This window comes from Athalia rosae, chromosome 2, assembly GCF_917208135.1.
Source record: "Athalia rosae chromosome 2, iyAthRosa1.1, whole genome shotgun sequence".
Lineage (NCBI taxonomy): Eukaryota > Metazoa > Arthropoda > Insecta > Hymenoptera > Athaliidae > Athalia > Athalia rosae.
Window position 1 is genome coordinate 2,401,688 of NC_064027.1, and position 25,640 is coordinate 2,427,327.

General features: G+C 44.9%; 1 protein-coding gene and 1 long non-coding RNA gene across 5 annotated transcripts in view; both read right to left on the bottom strand.

Moving 5' to 3' along the window:
• The window catches only part of LOC105691699 (hemicentin-1), a 182,544-nt gene that overhangs the window by 14,620 nt on the left and 142,284 nt on the right, over positions 1–25,640 (bottom strand). The window contains exon 1 of one of the 4 annotated variants that reach the window (XM_048650460.1): positions 6,665–6,836. The exons of 2 other annotated variants lie outside the window; for them this stretch is intronic. Coding sequence is in view for 1 of the 2 variants with exons in the window: in XM_012410373.3 (XP_012265796.1) it covers positions 3,820–3,883 (64 nt within the window). In the remaining variant the exon portion in view is untranslated. Of the gene's footprint in view, positions 1–3,819; positions 5,054–6,664; positions 6,837–25,640 lie in introns of those variants that run through there. One more of the 4 variants, XM_012410373.3, reaches the window with a different exon arrangement.
• Positions 22,562–25,640, bottom strand: part of LOC125499948 — a 63,778-nt gene continuing 60,699 nt past the window's right edge. Inside the window, exon 3 of the long non-coding RNA XR_007277055.1 lies at positions 22,562–22,698. This is a non-coding gene — a long non-coding RNA (uncharacterized LOC125499948). The remainder of the gene's footprint in view (positions 22,699–25,640) is intronic.

The window sequence follows — 25,640 nt, forward strand, 5'->3', positions numbered from 1 at the left end:
ATAAGTACTTTGCATCGATGCCCGAATGACGTCGAACGTTACGATGTAGGTACGATGCATTTGTACGTATACGTGCGGCATATAAATTCCAGAAAAATATCGACTGAATTGACAGCGTCGGAAATAACATAACTAATTCACCGGGTCGACATCGATGGCAAACCGTATACACCACGTCGGTAATAACATTGGTTTTAACTTTTGCAATATGTTGATTGCGGTACATACGTATAACTGTACCACTTGCATAACTGCATTGTACAGTACATCCAAGTTTGCTAGCGTTTTTTTTTTTTTGTATAAATCCTCGAGAATACGCGAATTCATATTCGCGCGTCTAGACGAGACGAGGGTGGATTATCCTAAGGGATGAAAACGTTCGGTGGGTTCGAATCGGACCCGTCAGATGGCGCGACTCGTCGCTTCTGCTACCGCGGTTCTCAGACCGGAAGTATTTTTTTTTTTTATCTACTTCTTTCAAGCAGCAAATTGTCACGTAGGTTTCGAAAAAATAAATTCACGCGGTGCCGGGTTATTCCGTATGCAAGAGTTACGACGCTTTCGAAACTCTTTATATACTTTCCAACCCATGGGAGTATGTGTCGTTGTATTTAAATAAAGTCGAAAGAATTTACGAAATAAAATTCTTTGGAGGATTTATTAATAAAACGCCTCGCTCGGCTCATTAGCGACGTCCTCGAAATTTTGTTATTCGTGGGACTCGATCGTTACGTCACTTATATTCGTACACCCCACCTACGTTCTCTTATGCGATCGACCTCTTTCACTTGTTTTTACGCTATCTATTAGCTTTCGACGGATTATTTTTGGAATACAACTTGGCTTTTACGCCATCTAATTCTGTCATAACACACCGACCGAGCTAATGATTTTCAAACGATGAACGCCAGATACACGGTGTCTCTGAGGTGAAAGCAATTTTACTACGCGACGAACGTCGTCGTATTCCACGTTAACACCGCTAACAGCAGCAGCGGCTCATTGTCAGTGCGTGTACGATGAACTCTGTTAGAATTTATTTCGCACAACGTGTTCAATCTAGCGGTAAATCTTCGAGTGGATATTACGACCGTATTCGAGTACCCGATGTATGTACATAGGTATGTGTACGTAGCGGTACACACGTGAAATTATTTCGCGCCGATGATAACGAAATGAAGAATAAAAATGTTGGGGGGAAAAAAAATTAATACAACCATTCCGCAGGTGAGCGAATTACAACATCTACGCATTAAACTCTGATCATTCATGTACAGAGTTATACATATACATGACATAGGTTATATGCAGGAAATCCGGTTTTAATTCGTATATTTTTGGAGAAAAAAAAAAAAAAAAGAGACGAAAGAGAGTAAAAAGGACATTTTTTTAACGCTATTAGCAGAAGTGCAGCCCGCAGTAGGGGAATCTAACCGAAGTAGGTTGTTAGCAATAATTTGCCGTGATATTTTTCCGTTCAATTTAGTTATGTCGGAGTCGTTGGTTTGTATCGGATTTCGCTTTCCTGGCTCCGGTTCTAGCTGCTGACTGCTGCACGCGCTATACGTATAGCGGAACTCGGAACCCGAGCGAACGTTGTTCTCTATGCAGATTTGGCTCGTTTGACGCCAGATTGCAATTCCAGAGGCGATTAGGAGCTGAGTGCAGTGCAGTGTAGGAAGAGAAATCGTAAAATTGACGGTATAGGGTACCTCCCAGCGTTCTTACAACCAGAAAATCTGCCGGGACAGCACATAGCGTGAAATTAGATTCTTAGCTTGCAAATATACAAGCATAGACCGTACACATCTACGTAACTGCATATACATATATACATATATATTTACGCATAATGTTACGCGCGTATATTGCGGATAACTTGTACGTTGCACGTTAGCGGGAAACGATCCTCCTTCGTTAATTCGAGCTCCACCTGTTATGCTTTTCAGCGAACGTTTGCGAAGAGGAGAGAAGAGGGGGTAGAAAAAAAAAGAAAAAAAGAAAAGAGAATTCAACGCGAAAGAGGAAATAGTGATTCGCTCTAAGCGCGTGGGAGTGCAGCTGTAGATCTCCGATCCAAAGAAAAAAAAAAAAAAAAACGAAAAAAATAGGAGGAGAGAATTCTGAATGCCAGGTAGAAATTCGAGAGCCGTATTATAAAGTTCTCGCCGTATCGGCATCCTGGGTGCGAGCATCTCTGAGTCATAATATGCTTCTGCTAGTCGGTAACGCGGAATGGCGGAGGTGTGTACGGATAGAGAGAGAGAAAGAAGTAGGAGAAGTAGCGGTACGAATTACGCGACTAGGAGAGACGAAATAAATTTTACACCGACGCCTTCCGACGATGAAAATATAACACACGTTCGCGGCCTGAATTTAACGAACGAACCGCGCGTGAGGAAAAAATTTCAAAGAATCGGTGATATACTGGTGCCTCCCCCCTCCCGGTTCACCGTACAATACATTGCTCGCATTAATAATACAATTGAAAAGAATTAGCTGGGCGTATATAACTGCAGAAAAGAAAAGGACGAGTTCAGGGAAAAAAAAAAGGAAACAGGAGGCTAGGCCACTTCCCCCTATAAATCGCTCTCACCCACCCACCTGCCCCGCCGTTCCCTACTCCACGCGGCTTTTCTACCTGCACGAGAAAATTATTCGCAAAACTCGAGACGAGTGTAAAGGAACCCACGGGGAACATCTTCGAAGCAGCTGCCGGCTCCGCGTTTCTTTTTTCTCTTCTCCAATCTGCTCTCCGTGGAAATCGGCAAAAATTACCGATCCGTGGAAATCAAACCGACCGGAACGATAGGCTGTTCGATTAATCGGGAGAAAACAATCGCTGGATCATATGTTTTCTTGTTACCGAGTTTCTTCGGTAGAAAGCTAGAATGTCGGAACACGTGACGGAATTATCCGTCTTACCCGATCGGCGGTCATTTCGGAGATTATTAATTCACGAAGTACGCGTACGTCGCGAACGCAAGATAGGCGAAAAAAAAGAGAAAAATATTTCTGATTACAGACGGATTTCCCTAAATCGATAGAAACGTACGTAAGAATTACGCTTCGATCGCAAACGAATTTTCGCTCTATTAGGGGGTTTGTTGCAGCTGATTTATTACGCGGTATATATCGTGTACGGGGAGAATTCGAAAGTTGGCGAAACGTTTTGAGGGTCGTGCGGGAGTTTTCCACCCTTGGGACACGAGGAACGATCCGAGCGGCAGGCTCCCGCAAAAGGGACATCTGCCCAGTTTGTTGGATACATGGGTATACGTATACGTGTACAGAGTCGCTGACCACAGTCACCCCCGCCATTGCTAACAAAGTGGTAACAAAGCCCGTCATAATGTGGCATGGGGTACCGACGAAAATTAACAACCCATAGGAACTTAATCCAACGAATCAACGGCTGCAACGAATCGTCGATTCGATATCAGCGCCCTTCTTTTCAAGTCCGAATAATTTCTTCCGGATCATCAACCGCCCCGAAATCCGCGCGGGCGATGTGATTGATCGATTCTCACCGAAGTGGAAACAGAATTCTGTTCGAAATTGCAACACAAAGTTTTCGTATTAAATCGTTGCGATGATAAACCGCAAAGAATTATAGAAAGTTCGGCGTCTGTGTGGCAATTAAATCGAAGCTGCGCGACCATAAGAATTTATTCTCGCTAGCGCTCGACTGTTGTAATGCAGAAATGGCTGAAAAATTTTTTCGCATTTTTTACACGTGAAAAATGCGACTTTCGCGAAGTTTGCAGATTCGCTGGGAAAGTGATGTTTCAAATTTCGCGCCAATGGACGACGACTCACCTGACAGGACGAGGAGAACCGTGAAGACGGTTTTCCTTCGTTGAAAACTGCTAATCCCATCCATAATGAAGTAATTGTTTTTTAATTACGAAAGGAATTGTTTCCTTTAATCGTTCGAACGATTCAAAGACTCTTCGATCGTTGGATCTGTACAATTCTAACAGTTTTGGAAATCAAAGTCCTCGAATGAAATTTCTCACTCGGATCATCACCTTAAGTTTATCATTTTCACTTTTACACAAGAACAACAAAAATTAGAAATAACCAGCTGATTATACTTTCCACGCATTAAAACCACCTGCACTTTCGACGAAAAAAACTCGCGTTGCACGTCTACCTACGACAGGGCGTAAACCACATCGTTCACAATTTTCCACCATTCATTTCATCGATGCATTTCGAATCGTGCAGCAAATTTTCACCCCAAGAATTTTTTTTTGTTTTTTCACCCTTACAACAAGACTCGTGATCTGTCCTTACGTACGGGGCGCACGCTGCAGTTGCAACGTCTGCACGGATATTCCAAAGAAGTAGAAATGAAGTTTCGACGATCTGATCGAAACGAGATGATTCACAAAACGAGTTGTTTTTTTTTTTTTTTTTATTTAATTTATTTTTCCAACGAATAAATTAACAAACCACACTTCGGCACAAAGGTGACGTCGTATTATACGTAATCCCAGGGTAATCTTTTAAGATCGTTTCACCTTTGCTCCTTTCTTTTTTTTTTTTTTTCTTGAACAGCCGCAACTCTGGGTCTGCGGATCACATCCGGTCACCAGAGTACAGATGAAAACAAACAAACTGTTCAAACTGTCAAAAAACTGGATAGAAAAACAAAACGATGTAAACGAAAAACAAATAACTTGTAAAAGAGTTCGGTGAAATAAATAATTGTATAATTAAATAATTAATCGGTTATTAGTTGTACTCTATTTGCACAGCCTTTGCTCTCTCCTCGTGAAGAACAAGCGAGCGACGACAACATCCACTCTGTTTTCTTTCGACTTAATTGATATTAATTAAATCTAGTTAAATACACACGTAAACAATTGTTTTTTGCTCGTTCGTCGATTCTTCCTTATTGCAACACTACTATTATCGTACCATCGAAGGTAGTATATTAATGCGATATATAATCCCAAGTTCTGAAGCGAGGAAGAAAGTTTCTCACCACGAGGCGAAAAGTTGCGAGCGGACTTTTCAACGGTCGCTCGCTAACTGAACAGAGAGACGCGTAAGCCAGCCGATCTACCCCCACTACCGTAGTCCACAACCCCCTACTACGCCCCCAACAACCCCCTCCTTCTATCCTCGATTCCCCACCGGATAGAAAAGCAACCGCCACCGATCTTCCCCCCTTACTTCTCTCAGCCCTGACGCGTTTCCCCTCTTCCCTTTCACGACGCCAGAAACGCTTCTTTTTTCACCTAGCGTGCAGCCATCGGGCAAACACGTGTGGAAACGTACCTATACATATACCCGTATAGATAGACGGCGTGTGTGCACCGTTTTCTGTACGTTAAATACTATACTGTAGTAAAAATTCGTGTATAGGTTGGCTGGCGGGCAGGCGGTGATCGTCGTCCCCTCAAAAATCCCTCCCCACTACGACCCTTCGGAACCCTACGAAGGTGGCAGGTGGTTCACTTTTCGGCCAGGGGCCAACTGTTTTGTCTGCTGCTGCTGCCGCTGCCGCTGCTGTTGCTTTTGCTTTTGCTGTGTCGGAGCTCGACGGAGACTCTTAGGCTTCCATTTTCCAAACCTGAAATTATTTCGCCGCTTACCGTGCACCGCGTCGTGCGAGCATATTTTTTCGCTTTTTCTTTTTTTTTCTTCTCGTAATTCCTTTTTTCCTCCACCGGCATCTGGACCGGAGAGATGCGGTCCGCAGGGTTTTTGGTGCTCTCGCGCACGTACGCTATTTTTTGCCAACCCGCCATTTAAAACTCCTGGAAATATCGGCGTCGTCGACGAATCGCGCACGTCGAAACCTCGGGGTCGTCGAGATCGGAGGAGTGCGATTTTTGGAATCCGTTGCGGGATTAATTGTCAATTAGAAAGTCGATTATGAATCTATACAGTTCGGAATCGAGGACTTCTCGGTACGGCTACATTGCTCTTATTTCGCGGAAGAATGACTGTTACGCGGGGAGTGGAAATTGTCGCGATGCGACTTAACGGTGAATTCGAACGGGCTGTGGCGAGACAAAAATAAAATGAAATAAAATAAAAATAATATCCGAATGTCAAATTTTTGCAATCGTCCCGAGCTATATTGCGTTAATTATAAAGCCTTGACTTTTTATCCCATACTTCGAACAGTCGTCCAGAAATGGGAGCTTTAACGAGAATGGGATCCATACAGGTATAACATATGTAGTAGCCATAAAAATTCGTAAATTGTAATCCCACCACGGGTCCTACTTTGGCGTAGGTTGCGTTGCAGCGTCGGAGGATCGAGTTCTGAGAAGGAAAGTTGAAAAATATAGTTCACGCGATATCCTATTCCGAAAATCGACATGTGGCTAGCATCGACCTTTGCGCGATGTTTGGACCCAACCCAACCCTCGGAAGGTTCTACCTAGCTATCTTTTAATAATTTTTTCATCAGGTATTCGTTGGGATGCCGGTCTAAGATAATACAGGGCGTATAGGGTTACGACGGTCATCAGCGCTCTAATCGAAGGCTGACGAAGTGCGGGGCGACGAGGAGCGGGGGGAGGGAAGGGGGGGGGGGGTACAAGGGACCCACCAAGCCTTTGAAAAAGTTGTGGAAAAAATAAAACGAACGTAGAAAGAAGGAGTGGAGAGAAAAAAAAAAAAAGGAAAAAGGAAGAAACACCTTTCCACTCCGGTGCTTCGTTGGGCTGCAGGTGTCCGATGATCCTCGTTTCGGTCTCTTCGCGTTCCCCACCGCCTCGGCGTCGTCTACTTCTCCTTGGCCAGGTACGTCGTACTCCGGGCACGTCTCGCTTCGTTTGTTTGCCTCGTTTTCCAGAATCCGTTGAAAGATTACTACGCCGGTATAGGTAGGCAACGTGTACCCGCGTCTATACGTAGCGTAGACGGTGAGGGGCGTGCGACGGTGCTTTTCAGTCACCGCGACGCCGATGCAGCTGAACCATCAAGAGACACCTACCTACCTACCTTCTTCCTCCGCAGCGTACCTACTGTCCACATTGTCGAGATAACCCTTTGGGAAGATCCTAGTTCTGTAGTAAAACTTTATTAAATTCCATCCGGGTCGAAGAGGGCTAGGGACCCATCGACCTCTCGGGTATTTTCCTCCTATTGCGAGCGAACCCCGCGCTCTAGGTATTAAGGGGCGACCGAGCAACAGGGGTAAGAGAGTTTATTAAAATCTCACCATCTTTCGAAACCCGACAATCGTTTCGACGCGAACTTATCGTAGTGGGAGATTTTTTAATATCTCATAGATTAGTTTATAACCTGATGTACTCGTAAATCATTTACCGGGGATTATCCCTCGATTATATATATGATCAATTTTTCAATTTTTTTTTTTGGTTCTCTCTCCCCGAACGTATTTCGCTCATCGCATATATTATAGATATAACCGCGGTATGAAAAAAAAGAATCAAATAAATAAAACAAAACGAATGTTTGGAAACGAGGTTTTCGTATTCACGTATTTCCGATTTACGGCAGTACACGGCTGTACTATAGTTATACCCACGTCTAGTATAATATCTGGTGAGTGACGTGGCGTAAAACTGAATTTCAAAAGAGCGGAGAAAAAAAAACCAGTTTTTTCTTTTTTTTTTTTTTTTTTCCCGTTCAGCTATATGGTCGTCGCACACACGTATATACTTCCGGGTTTTACTCCGGTGTACGTTTAACGGAAAAACCAAAAAATAAAGAATAAGAAAAATGAAAAAAGTGAAATGAAAGGCATGAAAAAGATTCAGATAAAATGACACGTTCTCACCGGAAGGGGGCGAGAGAGCTGGTGGAGTTCAGGCCCTCGGAATAATGAGATTAATTAAATGCACTCAGCGGCCGAATTAAACGATAGAACATTTAAAGTTATTTCGAGCCTCCAGTCGTGGAATGGGACGCGGGGTGAAAAGGCGAAACGGACAAGCGACCCGATGAATGAACGAGTCGCGGGCGAATACGCGTTTCCTAATTAAGGCCGCGCGTATAGTATAGCGAACGCAAACGAATTCAGCGGCGGCAGCAGCAGCGGCAGCGGCAACGTCCTCCTACGCTACGGGTACACGCGGGAAAATAAGGAAAGGAAAGGGAAACCGGCGTCGTAAACGACCTTTTAACTATCCCTCGGTCTCCTAATTAAAATGTTAACGAACGCAAATTAAACCAAACACTTGACTCTGCAATCTTTCAACAAGTTTACTTTTGTCTTCGGACCTGCCAACCGTGGTGCTCGCCACGCCGTAACAAAGACGTCGGAAGATTCTTTGGAACGTTTGCCAAAGGTGTAGGGGCTGGTGTACACTCGCCAAATTTTCGCGAAACTCCTTCCCTCCCGCCGTACCGCCCCGCCGTGTTTCACCGGTCGCCGGCGCTCCCTTAACGCCGTTGAAAAAAGTTCGCCGCTAACCGGGCCCCGCACGCGGAATTATTAAAATAAAAGGAAAACTTTTTATAACCGACGTAATCGCGCGTGCGGCTCTTTTATTTATGCGTCAAATGGTTAAAATATTACACGAGGATTATAACGCGTTCCTGAATTTACGAAAAAAAAAAAAAAACAACGACGTCTATATTATCTAACTTTCGGGGTTTGCCGGATTTTTATTTCACCGGCACTTCCGGATCGCGTTTTTTTTTTTTCATACATATACGAGGTCTCAAAATGGTACAGAATTTCGAGTGCTCGCCGCACAACGATTTTCGTCAGAGGAGGACATTTTTTGATCCAACAAAATTCTAAACGTTTTACATCAATTTCGTCACATTCAATGAGGCATCAATTCATTCTTTTATTATTAAGTTTTCAAATTTATTTGAACATACAACATGCCACCGAATTACCGCATAAAATTCTAACGAATGTTTTCGAATAATTTCATCAAAAACTTGAGCATTCGTCGCAGCGGTTTCCGCTAAGCATTCATGAGTATAAAGCAAAAGAATTTCGAGTCGATCCCCGAGGGGGTGGCTTTCGAAAGCTCGACGACACACGCCGAGAGATGCACAACCTTATACGTGTACGTTCTCTCAGCGACCTAGGGCAATTCCCATCGGGTCATCAGTCGACGGTGAAGTTAACCATGGAAAGATGAGGGGGGAGTAGAGATGACGGTGAGGGGTAGCGGGATGTCGTCGTGGGTCGTTATATAGCGGTGGCGGCGGTGGTCGGTAGGTAATCGTCCGTATGGTTTGTTAATGCTAATTCGTGGCTAAACAGTTTAGCGGCGGATTCGAAATGCTCCCATTTCTGCTTTGCTGCGGGTTTCGGTTCGGCCGGAGCGTGGTGGGTGGGTGGGTAGGTGTGTTCGTTCGGTAGGCCGAATACAGCACGTAGGCAGCCGTTAGCGCGGCACTTCTGGGGTACCTGTACTCCGATGCGCTTACTGCTGGAAGGTGCGGCTGTACCGCGGGTATTGTACGCGCGTTTATATCTGGCGGTGTGCGCGCCGCTGGAGGCACATCTCTCTTTGGTCGGGTGGATCCTTTGCCCCGGATGAAACCGCTCTGAATCATTAATGACTCCGCAACGGCGACGACGGCGGCGACGACGACGATATCGTCCGCGAGGTTGTCGCCGCCACGCTACGGTACCCGATACACGCGCGTCTACTCGGGCTTAATTACGTGCCGACAGTTCACAATAATTACCAGTTAGCGACGCTATACTCTGCGAGCATTCTGCTCTCAGGATCGTCGTTTTGCCGTTCCTCATATATGTACATGTACGTACGTACACCCATTACACACGTTACGTTCGCGTACGTACGTAGGTATTTGTATTCATAGACGAGACATCGCCGATTCGGTGTGTTTATTTCACTCGCGAATCACCGACACACCTGAGTCGGGAATACCGTGATGATAATTGCCCGGAGCGTCGATGCGCTCCTGGTATAGGTATGTATATCTGGGCGAAATTTGCGTTCCGCGGGTACCGTATAGCCGGCGAAATTTACCGTTTGAGGGTGCAAACGTTGAGCGTGAAGTTGCCCCTTTGATCCGAGCTGCTCGAGCTAGGAGTACGAGGATGACGAGGATGAGAAATCCGCGTACGTGTACGTGTATTAACTCGACTCATTGAGCCGACGACGGGTTTCGCTTCGGGAGTAACGACGACGACGTTTGAAACGAAACCGGCGGAGACGCGGCCGCGACTCCCGGTCATTTGGCACGCGATCGCTACAAGATAAATAAATTCCCACCGTCCTTCCGCCGGATGTGTTTCTCCACCACCCTTCGGGGAAACACCTAGCGAGATTCCCCGCCATTCGCGATCTCTGGCAACGATTCACCTTCGCGATTTATTCTATTAATCCAATCTCGTAACGTTGGTCAAACGCGCAATCAAATTCGTAGACGCGAAATCGCAAAAAAGTAGAAAAAAAATTCGAAACAACATCGCCAGATGTGCTCACTTTTTTTTTTTCAATGTCAAGCTAATCCAGCGCCTCATTTTTTCCTTCTTTTTTTTCGTCGAGTGTATCAGGCCATAGAAAGTAATGAATTAGCGGGCCTGTCGGGAGTGTGAAAAGAATTTCGAAAGAGTTTTTGACGGGAGTTCGCGCCCCTGAATCGAGGGGTGTGGGGGGTGGGGGGGTGAATTGGACGGTCGCGGGGATCGCGAGCCCTCGATTGGTTTTCCGCAGGGTCTTCGAATTATGAAACTTTTCTAACGACCGTCACAATTTGGAGCTCGTCAATCTTCGATAATCTTGCAGGTTTCGTTCGCTCGAGAGGGTCGCGCGTCGGCGGGCTCTACCCTGTTCCGACCCTCCCTTTTAGCCTCGGTAGGTAGGTACGTACGGTACGGTACGGTATATATACGGCGGATCCCGCCCCGCTTCACCACATCCAAGAATTTCGCTTAGCATCACAATATCCAAGCAAATTGGGCCGCTCAATTTGAGCGAATTGCTTTGGTTGCTGCTGCAATCAACGAAAGCGAGGTGTACGGTACATATAACCACCGTACGTCTATGGGTTACACGTATTATACGCTACGTATACACATTTACAAAGCCTGACAAGTTAATATCTCGTGGAGATATACACGTACGTGTGTATACATATGTATATATATATAAATATGGAAATACCGTGAGCCCGCTCACGTCGTCGCCTCGTGTCTGGCAGATTGTCAGTCGTCACGTCGCTTTACATCGAGGAAATCCCTGAGCTGTGTACCGCGCCGGGGCGAAAAGGGTCGAAATTCAATGCCCGACATGTTACCAGCTTTACTCGACCACCCCCTCCCCCCCTGCGAATTTTCCTTCAAAAATTTTGCGCGTATAACACAGCGGTCATTTCGGGCACGTATTCACATCCTCGTAATGTTTAAACTGTAAGTTCATTATACATATATATGTGTGTACGTATATATCCTGCGGTAAATACCTGTTTATGTAAACTCTAAAAGATGTACATAAATAAAGCGTGTTCGGGACCGTGTGCAAGCGACCCTCAAGGGGTTCTCTTATAATGCACGACCATCGGAATGTAGACCGCGGCTGTATGTACCCAACAGGTATACGAACACAACGCAACTTATACCTGCGTTCATTTTGTTTCCGGTTCCGTTTCCATTGCCCCGTGTGTACGTACACCTCGTATCGTAACTACGTACGTACGATACAGGGCGATGAGGAAGGCGCGCGTGTGTGTTCAGTTATTAATCACACTATTTTTTCTTAATGAATTGCTCAAACGTCGCGCGACGCGAATCCGCGACCCTACGCGTGTATCTGTGCGGATGATTAATCAATGCATATTTGTGCATAGATTAACGTCGGCGCTCGAGTTTCGGCTCGATGGCTAAATAACGCGTGTTAATTCGTCGCGATGTTCGGTATTACTCCGCGATAATAACGAGCTGAGTGAAGTTTGCTCGGAGATATTAATCCGTCAATTGATCGTTGTGTATATGTGTATACGGGGTAGGTAGAATTTTGGTACCTTTGAGGGATCCGCGAGCAACGGTAGCGCACGTGATAGCGGCCAGTGCACGGTATATTGTTGAAGTTTCGGAGTGCATGTCCACTGCGTGTATATAGGCGGTATGAGGTATGTACGTATACATATATATATATGTATATATATACAGGTAAAACTATATGTCATAGAAAGTTGTACAGGTTAGAGGGTGAAGGTAAGGTCAAACGAAGCAACTAATTGGCAATTAGTTTTGACCTCGTTGCTTGGAAAACGAGTCTAAGCCTCGCTTATCGTGTAGCAGCTCCCTACCTTTTTTTTCTATTTAGTTTTTAGACGTATGGAGGTATTATTTCTATATACCCAGCTGCATTATACCTACGTCTACGACTGTACACCTTTATATCGTGGGCCAAGAGTAATGCAACCTCCTTCACTGCAGCAAAGTTTCAGAGAATATTTGCTAGGCTGTTTTCCACACGTCCCATATAAAAGACCTTTGCCAACGTCCCGATGTCGACTTTCTTTTATACTTTTTTCTCTTTTTTTCTATTTTCTTTTTCTCTTTCCAAATCCCAGCCCGACCGAGTCGAATAGACGCGTACGCGGGGCGAGGAGCTTTCCCTTTTTAAAAATTCAGATTCATAAATGACTATCCTGTTCCCTCCGTGACTACTTCCGGTCTTTTGAGGTACCTGTACATTGCAGGTTAGTCAGTCGGACGTGTAGTTTATAGAAAAATACAATAAAACTCGTACGATGTTCCGGAGGTAGGACTAGGTATGTGTACGGGATAGAGAAAGAGAAGACAAGAGAAAAAAAAAAAAAAAAGAATTCATAGAAAGAAATGGAAACAGGTACCACTTATTGTTGAGGTATATAGTGGAGGATTTTTGCCCCCCCCCGTGGCAAACTATGGAGGACGAAGGAGAAGACGAAGAATAAGGAGAAAAGGAAAAGGAAGAGGAAGAAGGCGACTATAATAAGACGATGGGAACACATTACTTTTCCACGCCAACTTCCCTGCTAGAAGTAAGAAGAACACGCTGCTTCTCCGCGGTGTGTGTACAGGTATTACATAGATATATCTCGGAAATCTTTTCTTCCTAAGATTTTTATAACGTAGCAACGCATCGCAAAATTACATACAATGACGTAGAGAATACCATTTGAAATTGTATAACGCGGTGCTAAATTTCCTCTTCTTGTAATTAATGGAACGAGGTATTGTAAGTGGAGTGTAACTGTAACGTAACGCCGCGTATACCTTGCTCTTGAAATCTTCGAAATTAATTTGTCGAGTTTGATAGTTTGTTATACTCGAATTGAACTCGTAATCCCCCCCTTCCCCCCATGAGATTTCACCTCTTCACACGATTGCGCGATGTCCGTTCTACGAAACCATTGTAAATCTCATTCTGTCCTACGTCGTACCAAAACGTTCTCTAAAACACACCGTACGTAATACGTAATAACCTATGGGGTTTATAATCTCGAAGCAATTTCATTTCAGCCGCAAGTAAGTGTACCTACGATTACTCTGATGCGACTATAAACTGCTGTTGTACGAATTTAGAAAAAGGGATCGTTCGTCTTACTCTAAAGTCATCTGTAAAAAAATAAAACAGAGAGATGAGGCGGGTACACGAGGGTGAAAATCCTTGGAGGAGCGAAGGGGGGGTTGGGGGTGCGACACGTCGGTGATTTACATTTACAAAACAATTCCCCTTGGGTTGTAAAAATGAGGTGTCACTCGAACGCGTTGAATCAGGAAGAAAAGAATGGCGCGGTAGCTGGTAGGGGTAGGTGAACGACGGTGTCGTCCATCAGTAGAGAAACAAATTGACAATTTTCAGATTTAACCGTCGCCAGTTTCCCGCCCTCGCGATTGAATATGGAGGATATATGTATGTATGTATAAGCGGAGTTGCACGGCGAATAACGCGAGCGTACGTTTGTCCCGCAATCTCGGCCGCAGCTCCCGAGCCCCAATTTTCGTTCGCTCATCTCTGCGCTCCCGCGAAACCGTCCCCTTCGCGTCTCCGCCACCCTGCATCGACCAATTCCACGGCTAACCGCGTCTGCAGGTAACGGATAAATCCATTATCGGGGATTCCCTCCTCTTTTCTTCTATCGCAGAAACCGCGCGTGCCAGACTCGTGACAGTTACACGGCTGTACCATTAAATCCGTCCTTTTCAAACCCACTAATATATACGCCCGCGCCGATCAGATTTTATTAAATCGATTGCTTGCTCAAATCGATGATATACACGCCTTTTGTCACATTTTATTGTATCACTTTACAACGCATCACTTTTTTACATATCTATACGTACATACAATGGTATAAGGTAGTCTGCAAGCGCCCGATTATTGCGACTTTTTACGCCGCGAAAATGCGAATCAAACGAGGTGTACAATCTTTTTTTTCTTTTCTTCCTTTCTTTATTTCTTTATGATTTTCAATCGTCTCTTTTGGCGTGGGATTCGCTACAGGTATTAAATTGATGAATTTTTCAATTTTCATAGTTTTTTCTTCGATGAAAGGATGAAAATAAAAATTCAAGGCCCTTTTGATAACGCTCAAGTCGCCCCATTCCGGTACATACGACTTCGCAACGTCGGCCGGCGATATTATATTCGAACGAGATTCGGTCGGCTTTTCATTTCAACGAAAAATCTCGCGGAATTACGAGCCTCGGTAATAGGATTTTTTATTTTTCTTATTTCTTTTTTTATATTTCGTCTTTTTGTCTTCTCTCTTTTCACCAGCTAATATATTTTATTAGAGCCATCTCCTTATACCGCGTTGCCAAATGTCGCGAAAATTCCAGAAGGAAGCATACCCGTATGTCGAGGACGAATGACGCAATATTCCTGACATATATCCGCCATTCTCATGCTAACGCGCCGCGTGCTACCTCAACGACAAAAAAAAAAAAAATCAAATAACAAAAAAAAAAGAAAGAACAAATAAAGTAAAACAAAAGGGAATGAGAAAGAAGCTAATAAAGACATTCCACGGTGTTTGGGTTTAAAACGAGAATGAAAATGAGCCGGACATCAAAGACAAAAAGTGAAAAGGAAAAACAAAAAATGATTCACAAACGACGAAAAGAAAGGAAGAAAAAAATACCAAAAATAAAGAGAAGACGTAAAAGTCCAACAAAAATTGCAAAAGAAGATAGAACAACAGAAGCAATTGCGCGGACCTGTTATTACTACCCATTGTCGCGGATTCCGTAACTTCCATACACACCCCCCTCCCCCCTTCACCCTCACCTCCAACCTCATCCCCCCGTTAGAAATTTTCAACGAATATTTTTCGTGCGGTGAATATAACCGAAACAGATGTATTTTTCGTATATCATATTTCCAATCAGAATATTTTTCACCTTCCTTCTTCTTTTTTTTTTTTTTTTTCCTTTTTTTCTGGTTGCTTCTAATATTTGTATTTTAAATTTTTGAGGCGGAAAAATTTCATGTTCCATATAAAGTACCTACGTGTATCCGAATATATGGTTTTGTAATATTTATGTGTCTATCGAGTATCTATACGGACCCCTATGGTAATGAACTCTCGTATCTTGTTGCATGCCGTTTGTGTCGGGGCACCGCAGTTCGTACGGCCGTTTATACTCCACTTCATTTCCCTTTTAGATTATAATAATAACGCATCGGGCACGGGTTTTCTTCGCGATGAGATGGTCGCGCCCACGCAGGTTACGTATTACCTATACATCTATGTATATCCGTGCACGTAGAGACCTAAGAAATACCGAGAAAATCTACGCAGAGGTCAGAGTGGAGAGGTGGAAAAGATACACACTCGTGTACGACGGGGCGTTTTACACGTCCTACTCGATCAGGTTCTGGACTCCTCACTAAATTCTTCTTTATTCGTCAGAAAAGATTCTCTAAATCTCTAAATAAAAAAAAAAAAAAAAAATCTCTTTCTTTTCTTCTGCAATTTCAAAGAGCGGCAAATTTTGCACAATAAGGAGATTAAATTTTGCACTTGCTTCTGGAAAAAAAAAAAAAATAATAATTTCATGACGCCGAGGGTCAGAATATGGACGTGTGTGATACTGGAGGCCGTATGTGAATTTTATGTATCATACGTTATATACTTTGATCACGTATTTATGGTGTGCATACGAACGTAACATACCTATACATAATGTAGATACTACGGTAGGTCGCTTCAATACGTGGACAGATCAAGAATTCCTGATGGTTTCTGCACACGTCTGGGCAGACATGTGTACGTGTAAAGATGTGCTACAGTTTTACTCCACGACAATCGCCAGCGTACGATGTGTAGCCACTTTACGTACAGGGTGTCACGCACACGACGAGTCGATGTTGAGATATTTTTACCTTCGCCGCTTTTTTTTCTTGTCTTTTTTTTATCTAGAGAATATCGAGGAACAGAACCTCCTTCACTCGGTGACGAAAATTTTCAAAAATTTTACGCTTATACGTGAATTTTTTGAATTTCCAAAGAAGAAACGACATTTACGTTGTTTTCGTGGTTTTTTTTTTTTTTTCGCTACTTCACGACCACCCAGTGGATACGAAGAGCGTAGGTATATTAGCTATCGGGTAAATGGCACCGAGACACACATTATAGTTGTTACGTGTGCAACGCCGCACCAAGAATCGCAGAATGAGCTCAGGTACAGCTGCGATGTATATCTATATATCCGTATACCAGGCAATACTGCATTTATGTGGGTCACGCCATGCAGGAAATGTTAGAGAGTTCACGTGGTGTGCGTACCTACGTGTGTGTACGAAGTGGAATATATTTCATACGTATACATTTTTAGCTCGACGGACTTTTTTTCTATTTTCAACCGCAAGAATTATTTATCGTTAACAATTTTACCGGGTGTATCGTGCGATCGTCGATCGCTGTTGTAAAAAAAAAAGAAAAAAAAGAAAAGAAAAATGAATCTCTTTCGATTGATTTTAAAAATTCTCGATCTGCAATGACACACCGTAATAATCCAGACGTTAATTTACCTCCGGGAATGATATCTCGCCGTCGGATCGTACGGGTATAACGATCAGCGGCGATACGTTATAGGGTATACAGGACGGCGGGGTCGGTAAGTGGAACTATTAGGTGCACGTAGACGTCAGTTACGTCGCGGAGACCAGCGGTCAGTGGACTATGATTCCCGAAGTGATCGATAGTTGAAATCAGAGGGGATTTCGGCGGAGGTAAAATCCGCGTAAATCCGCTCTACGGAGCGGCCGCGCCGCGCCGCAGATGTTCCCGCATACGTACGTACGTGTGAATATATGTATAGTACGTAAGGGTAGGGGGGGGGGGGGGGGTTGGTGTTTCTGCCGCGGTATAATACCGTCGGTGATTGTAATGGTTGTATTATATAATTGATGCGCAGCCCATGACTGGTTAAATAATTGGAGTTGGACCGCGAGTTTAAATTACTGTAACGAGCTAGTTATCGAATTCTCTATATTGTCATGCAAATTTAACGGCAATCTACCGACCCGAAGATATATACGGTCTACGTCTCCCCTGCAGCTCCGTACCTACGTCGCTACCGCTGCAGGTTCGCGACAATTACGCGTTTTCACTCTGTACTCGGATAGGAAAATTTTTCAAGAATAATAAGTCTAGGGAATGACCGTATCTGGATACGGACGTGATCTGGACTTTACACGAGAACTTCGTACGGACAGAAAAAGATCGACCCAAAACGGAGCGAACGGTCCCCGACTCGCTCGCGACTCGAGGCGAGAGACGAAAAAATGGAAAATAAAGAACCGAACTAGACGGAGGCGTGGGCGTCGAGTTTCTTTTTTTTTTTTCACTTCCTCTCTCTTCGTTCAAATTTCTTCGTGTCCGTGGCGTAACGCGGAGTCGAACCCGGTTGAACCGTTTCAACCGGGGGTTACGGAGGCGCTGACCTTCTCACTCCCCCCCCCCCCCCCCCCCCCCCTCCCTCGCCTCCCTCCCTCGCCCCCCCCGCAGGGGGATACGACGTCGCCCTCCGCGCGTAGCCCGAGGGCCTCGATGACGAGGACGCGGAGGGAAAGGCGCGGAGACAAGGCGTTTCGTTCCGTTGGGTCCGCGGTCTGCAGCGACAGCGACTGAGACCGAGCGACGCAACTGCAGCGGTGGTACGAGGTCGAAAGGCCTACCGGGGTAATGAACTGCCGGGGTGATAATGAGCTAAAAGCCTCGCTAAGCTTTATGTGTTACACACCGTACTCGCTCGATACAATACAACGCACTGTACGTGTAGTGCACTGCGGAGGATAGTCAGAGACGAGATTTATATTTAAGGTAAACCTCGGGCGGACGGAATTTCAATAGACGTCAGTCATAGCTTTATCGCATCTTTTTGTGCATGTGTAGACCACTCGACGTGTCGAACGTATATGTGTGTATACTGTACGGGAGACGATGAGCGGCGCGATCGTTACGAAGCGAAGCTGCTCGTGCCCTTAAACGCGTATCAAAGCTCTTCAGTTTAAGATAGATCGCAGCGTTGCGATAAAACGCGCTTCAAATTATAACTTGAACACAACTTTAAACGAGCGCGACTTCAATCGCTCGGTTCGTACCGAGTAAAATCGCGATGCACTTTTTTTCATCTCGATTTAACCTCACAGTGAATTTAATACGGATACAAACCGGTCGCGTTTCTTTCTCTTTTTCTTTTTTCTTTTTTTTTTTATTACGATTTGGAATAAAATTATCGGAAGAGTACCCGGTGCGGTACACGTCGCTAGTCGCGGAAAGTGGAATCGTATTTTTCGAATCGCTTCGAACGTTTTAAGGGGTGTAGTTAAGCGCGGCTTTTTTCTTGCTCTTCATTTTTTTCATCTCCTCCATTCTTTTCCTCCGTTACGTTTCAACTTTGAGGTCGAGTTCCAGCGTTCTGGACCGTACGGGGGTTCGAAATCCCGCGTCGCGGTAGAATCTCGTTCGCTATCTCGTTGCAATCACTTTTGGAATAGTTCCAAACGTCCTGTATATACACACAGACATATAGCCTACGTCTATATACACGTGCGTTATTGGCGAAATGGGCGAGCCGAGTTTCTTTCTTTCATTTCTTTCATTTATTTTTTTTCTTACATTTTTTTTTTCTCCATTCCATTCTCAAATTTTCGATCGCCAAAGTTCCTCCAACCGTGCGCGCTGCACCGCTCGTGCGATTCATCTTTGTCCGTGATTCGGACGACGACGACGACGTGGAAACGAGTGAAACTGAAAAAATTGAACTTCAATTCTCTTCGGCGAGCGTCTCTTTATCTTATATCTCACTCTTTTTTTTTTCGATTCGCCGTCCGATCGATCGGCGCCGTTATTGAAAATTCGTCAACTATTTGTCGGCGTCCAGATATTGAAAAATCGAAGATACCGGCGTCGGTTGCTCCTGTTTCTTTTTCAAACAACGAATCGGATATCATCTCGCGCGGAAGTATAGATTTGTCGGTCGAACACACGGTGTATATGTGGGAAAGCGCCTCGCGGATAAGCTCCGCGGGGCAGAGAAAATGAAGTTACCAGTTTTCCTATAACAGCTGCGGGATTTCTATACGTATTAAACTCCTAGTTTCTAGCCGCTAGTTACTACTTTTCATTACCGAGGTATAAAGTTCTAGTGACAGCGCGGCGGGCGCACGGGTGGCCCCCGCTATACCGCGGGTGCTCTCCCGCTAATTGGAAACTCTTGTTGTGATAAATTCGGAAAAGATTGGTTAGCTGGCTCGGGTATATAATCGGAAAGAAAGTTTCGCCACTGATTTAAAAGAAACTGGTATTGTCAGCCGCCAAGAATTACCTCGATCAACGAACGCCGGATAAGCGCGTCTGCCGATTCGCTCGTAAGTCGCATCCCGGCGGTATACACGTACGTATATTCCAGAAATATCTATAATTATCTATCCGCACCGCCTACGACCCCGTATCAATTTTCAATGTCATTTAGAGTTCTGTAACCTCCTCCGACCCTTCCGAGGATGGTTAATGATCCGCTCAAATTACGCTCGGGTTAATACCGTCAACGGTAGGGGGGGAGGGGGGGTATTGATCAACAGGAAGTTGCGGCGAACTAGGGCGCAAGAAAAGGCGGCAACTCGAACTGATTGTTAAAAATCTTTGGCGACCTTAGGTATACCCGGTGACTTTGGATCAACTGTAGACAATTCGACCGATCTCCGCCAAAATCTCCGCCTCCGGATTCGGTGTCGGGACAAAAACCGTGGGCTGTTTAACGATCCGACGTTGTAAGGGGGTAATTTATACCCCGGTGAATTAATTTCCGAAATCAACGAACTTCTAAGAAGGGTTAGATTAATTTACAGCAATTACACCGGTCGGGGCGAGTGACTCGGTGGGTCGATGGAAAAAAATTTTCGGATCAAAAACCGCGAGCGCATTTCCTTCCCTTTTGCCGAATTCGAAACCTTTATCCGCATACGTAAAGCGGATGAATAATGCATGTTTGAAAACTAGGCACAAAGAGAATCGTGTTTAAACAATAAATACACATCAGAGTTACGTACGGTCTACACGTATACTTGGTTAGGTTGTACACTGGTATGTAGAAATACTATGTACTTACGTATTTACGTGCGTGGGTGGGCCAACGCCGCATAGGTCGGTAGATAAAGAAAAAGGAAGAGAAAAGAATGAAAAATGAATAAATAAAAGGTCAAAAATTATTCAAACGGTTGCGAGGCCGACACACTTTGTTCCGTGTCTCGGTGTGCGGTACGTACGTACCTGTACCTGTACAGGTATATGTATTTATATACATTTGTTAATTAATTGTACATACATACGCCGGTATATCGGAGAACCGGTCGTCCTGTTATTTGTAACATGACAAAGAGCAGGAGTCGAGTACAGCGCTTAGGGGAGAGAAGAAAAACAAAAAAAAAAAAATGGAGATTCGAGCGGCTGATTTTACCTTCTCCAATCGACGCGCCGAGCCTGACTTGTTAATTTCTGACGTAGCCGTGTACCTCCGTACGGAATAAAGTAGGTACGTACGTACGTTGTACGTTACACCCATATTTGCCCGCGCGGTGGACAGGCCGAGATCAGGTCACGTGCCTGCCATTTCCTTAGCGTGCAGATTTTGAATTTCCTGCTCGAGAAAGTGAGAGAGAAAGATAGCGGGAGATGTCCCGTAATGTATGGACGTGGAAATATCGCGGTTGCGGCTTTCCATCGTGGTACGTTTCAATTTTCGTTGATACGGGGATTTGACTTTTGCAGTAATTCAAGGGATCAGCGTCTGTAACGAACCGACCCCGACGTCGCGACGCCGCCGATCCTTACACCCCTGCATCCCCCCTCCCCCCCTCCTCTATATACATATATCTGCAACTACGAAGGTACCAACTAACAATCATAGTTATCACGTCTGCGACTATTAACGACGGAGATCTTCGCGATCGGCGATCATTCGCGCGACGCAATTTACAACCCCTAGTTTGATCGATCCCATGTATGAGTCGACGGATATTATTTGAGGATTGTTTCGTGCAGACTTTCGTCGTTTGTCTTGAATGATTTTATATACTTTATTCGTTTAGTTTCACCAAGGAGTAGTTCGTAAAAGTACGTCGATGAGACAATAAGGGGAGTTCATTTATTTCTTTCGAATTTTCGATTTTCCTTTCGATGAAAGGAAAAATGGAGCGACGTGTAATAATAAGAACGCGGCGAGCGCTGTGCGGTTTGAAAACACGGAGAAAAGAGACCCCCGGCGAAGTTTGTTGCAACTGTAAGTTTAATTAACAACAATTCCGAATGAACCCCGAGCCGAGGGTGGTAATAACGTAATTAAAATACCAACAGCTAGACCAACGGAGAGTTTAAAATTCCGGAAAATTGTTAGAATTGTAGGTACTAGATCACGGAGCGGACATTTAAATTAATTTCATAATATACCTCGCCACTTGCTTCGCCCGCTTCCTTTCTTTCCTACGAACGTCGGACTGATATATTGAATTTTTTATTTCAAACTGGATGCTCTGTGAGCGTGCATTTTCCTTTCCCCCCCCCTTTTTTTTTTTTTTTTTTTCACCAGACCTCGACGACGACCAGCTCGACAGTCATCAGGTGGTGAAAAAAAGAAGAAAGGCAGAGAGAGAGGAGAGTATGTACTTATAATTTTTGGCAACCCACGCGCGCGCGCCGTGGTTCTTCAGATGGCTGAAAATTGATCAATTTAGAAAACAAATGCCCGCTACCTCGCACTGCGAAGGTGGTGGGCCCCATTATTTTCGAAGGCGCCAGCCGTCTGCCGAAGGGCTTAAGGAACCATAATCTTCTAAGGCCTAAATTACGCCCAATATGGCGTCGAACTCGGTTCCAACGGAGCTGCACGGCTATACGAGAGGGGCCTCGGATTCCCGCGTCCTCCGTAAAAAGTCAAAACTCGTTTTTGTATTCCCTGTATGCCGCATATGCATCCGATATATGTTTAGACGTATAACCATGTGTATACACGTCCACGTGTACGTATATATATGTATATATATATTATAATACGATATGGGGCCGTTTCACAGTTTCTTATTCTTCCATGTTGTTTTCCCCTACTTCTTCACTCCTTCATCTCCTCTTCCGATTCTCTTTCAACTCGTACAGCACCCATTAGCACGAGATCTACGTCTCGCTTCGTCGAGAAGAAATATCTCTTCGCTCACATCCAGCTGCACAGCCTCATCTCGTACTCTCGTACACAAAGACGATCCTCCAGGTATCCTAGAAAATCACGACTGGTTCACGCGTGCGCTTGTTACATGTTTATCGTATGACGTAAGTTTCGGGATAAAGACTATAACATATGCACACCTATATAACGAGTGAACGGATGATCTGCGTAATTAGCCTTATAAAAAAATCGCTCGCGTCTATTTGCCAGCGTATACATATAAATTTCGGTTGTCTTCTCCGAATTTCTTAGGAACCTCGTATCGCCGGAGAGAGAGAGAGAGCACACGTGTCGACTGTCAATGGGCCGTCAACATCCGCCGCGCGGTCGGCGGAGAGGGAATTTTTTATTTTATTAGGGATTTTTTTTTTTTTTTTCGTTCGATTTCCTCGAGGGGAGCCCGCAAGTTAGACGTATCCTCCGGTGTCCGTCCCTTCCTCCCTCCTTCTTTCGCTTCCTGCGCCACCGTCAGCCGCAGAAGCGGCAGGAGTTTCGCGTCGCGTATTTTCCGTCAATTTTTCCTCACTATACCCTGGACGGGGTATTTCGGATGCCCATATTTTCTCGCGTTAAAAATTCCTCGTCCCTCGATCTACTGGTCGGCCGTTTATTCCTGCGACCGTTCGGACCTGGAGAATAAGAGGAGGACCAATTTCATCCAGGAACCATTTCTTCGAGTCACGCGATGCTCCGAAACGATTGCAACGCGCATCAAGTTTGGGCCCCTCGGGCAAGCAGATGTTCGCCGAAGGATCGTTCTCGATCGGTCCGTAGCCCAGGCTCCGCGGAGGCAGACGATCTTGTAATACCTACTTCGAGTATTTTTAACCGTGGCAACGTCGGAGAAACGAACGTTCGGTTTACTCACTCGGCATACCTGAACGACTCTCGCCACCGCCCGATCTTACGAGCTTGCCTTCGCTCGGGCAAGTCGAACCGGCTACCTGGGGCCCCCGGTGATCCGACAACGCTGTATTTAGGCTCCGGGCAACCGCCTGCGTGTCAAGAACCGGCCCCGACGCTGCCATTGTCTGGGGCCTTAAGAGCAGGACCCTATACTCCGTTCGACGTTATTCTCAAGTTACACCGCGTTCGGGTTCACTTGATTCACTTTTAACGATCCTCCATTCGATTTCCCATTTTCAAGTGCATCGAACTTGTTTCTCTTTTCGCCCCGAAATGGAGCCCGAAAAACTTCAATACGAGAGGGTGGTAATTTAGAAGATTTTCTAGACAAAAACCGGTTTGCATTTTGCGAATAATTTTTTTTCACGTTTTCGAAAGATCGAGAAGCAAGAAAAAATTATACTCGTGAGATTTATTGAAACCCGTTCTATAACGGACGAAATAAACGAGCTATAATCACTTAACGTATTTTCTGTTCGATCGTTGTCGTTTTATGGCAGATGAATAAAACTGAGATTAAATTTTATTACTAGTGGGTGCGTAACGTACGTACAACCGAAGACTTCTTTCCATCCTCAAAAAACATTCTGACTCGCCACTGTCGCTTATCATCTTCGATCGCTCGAGACCCGGTCGAGAAACAGAAGAAAAAAATAAATAAAATAAAGAGGATTCCGAACCGTCAAAAATCGGATTTCGAAAAATGATAAGCTTTCTCATACGGGGAGGTAAAAATTTGAATAAGTCACTCCGAGCGTATAGAAGAATGGAAATTCCGTTCTACCACGCATCGATGTCTCTCAAAATTCGTATAAAAAGAAGATCGAAACTAGTAGTGAAAATACCCAATCAACTTGATCAATTTTTTTTCACACGTTCACGCGCGGTACACAGTGATAGCGAACCGTTGGAGAGACCGCCGAATGAGAGAAAATAAGAAAAAATCGGGTTCGATAAGAGATGCAAGGATAGGGGGGTAGGTAGGTGCAGGACCCGAATTGTCATGCAAGAACCGCGTTTCCTGTCTGACAATTTCCATGGGTATGATTTACGAGAATACGAGTCCGATGCGGAGTTGCATCAGGAGTTTCAGAAGATATTCGTATATATTACTACACGTATATATGTCGCTACCTCATTATACTCTCTATGGTTTCTGAATTTGATGCATCTCCGCGTGTACAGCGCGACGTAGCATGTGAACTGATCTGATAAATGGAACGGATAACTTTAGCTTCAACTATGAGACGAATGGAAACGATGCCAAAATTATCTCTCGACTCGTCGCCCTGCTAGTAGAAAACAAAAATCCGACTTTTTGTTTCCACGGTTTTGTTTCTGTTTCTGTTTTTTTTTCTGTTTTTTTTTTTTTTTTTAAATAATTTATTTGCAATTCCAACCGCGCACATGCGACGCTGCAGCGACAGCTACTGCAATTTTGTTGGGGTCTTTGTACCTCGGCAGATAAACGCAAGCCGTCTTCTCCCTCTCTTTCCTTCCTCTCCTCTCCTCTCATTCTTCTCCGTTTCTCGAGAGAGGAATCCGTCTCGGCGACCGACCGTCGCCTCGCCTCTAAAACGTACACCATAAAGAAGACGTCGTATATATATCTAGAGACATCCGCGCGGATCCTGCAGCACGGCGAAAGATATCGAAGACTGCCGCCGCGGCTACGTACGGTGGTGCGGTATCGTTCGCGAAAACTGCGCGCACAGGAACGAACGAGGTAAGAAAAGATCTTAGATAACAATATCACATAATAAGATAATTTAGTTTTCATTTCGTGTAGTTGGGGGCGTCGAATGGGTGTCGCGCCAACGGTCGTCCATTGTGGACGAAAGGATACGCGGGGTGTACACGCCGGTATCGTACAGATAGAGAGGAAGTAAAGGACGAGGAGGCGCGGATACGCGGCGGCAAACAAGGGTGCTTACAACGTATGACAGGTAATTAAAGATGCCACGGAGCTAACGGTGGGCGCTCTGTTGTTTTGATACCGTGGGTATACACGCGGCGATACACGGCTATCTATCTAGTTTGGCAACTTTGATGGCCGGATTGTCTCCTCCGTAAACGGAGGTAAAGC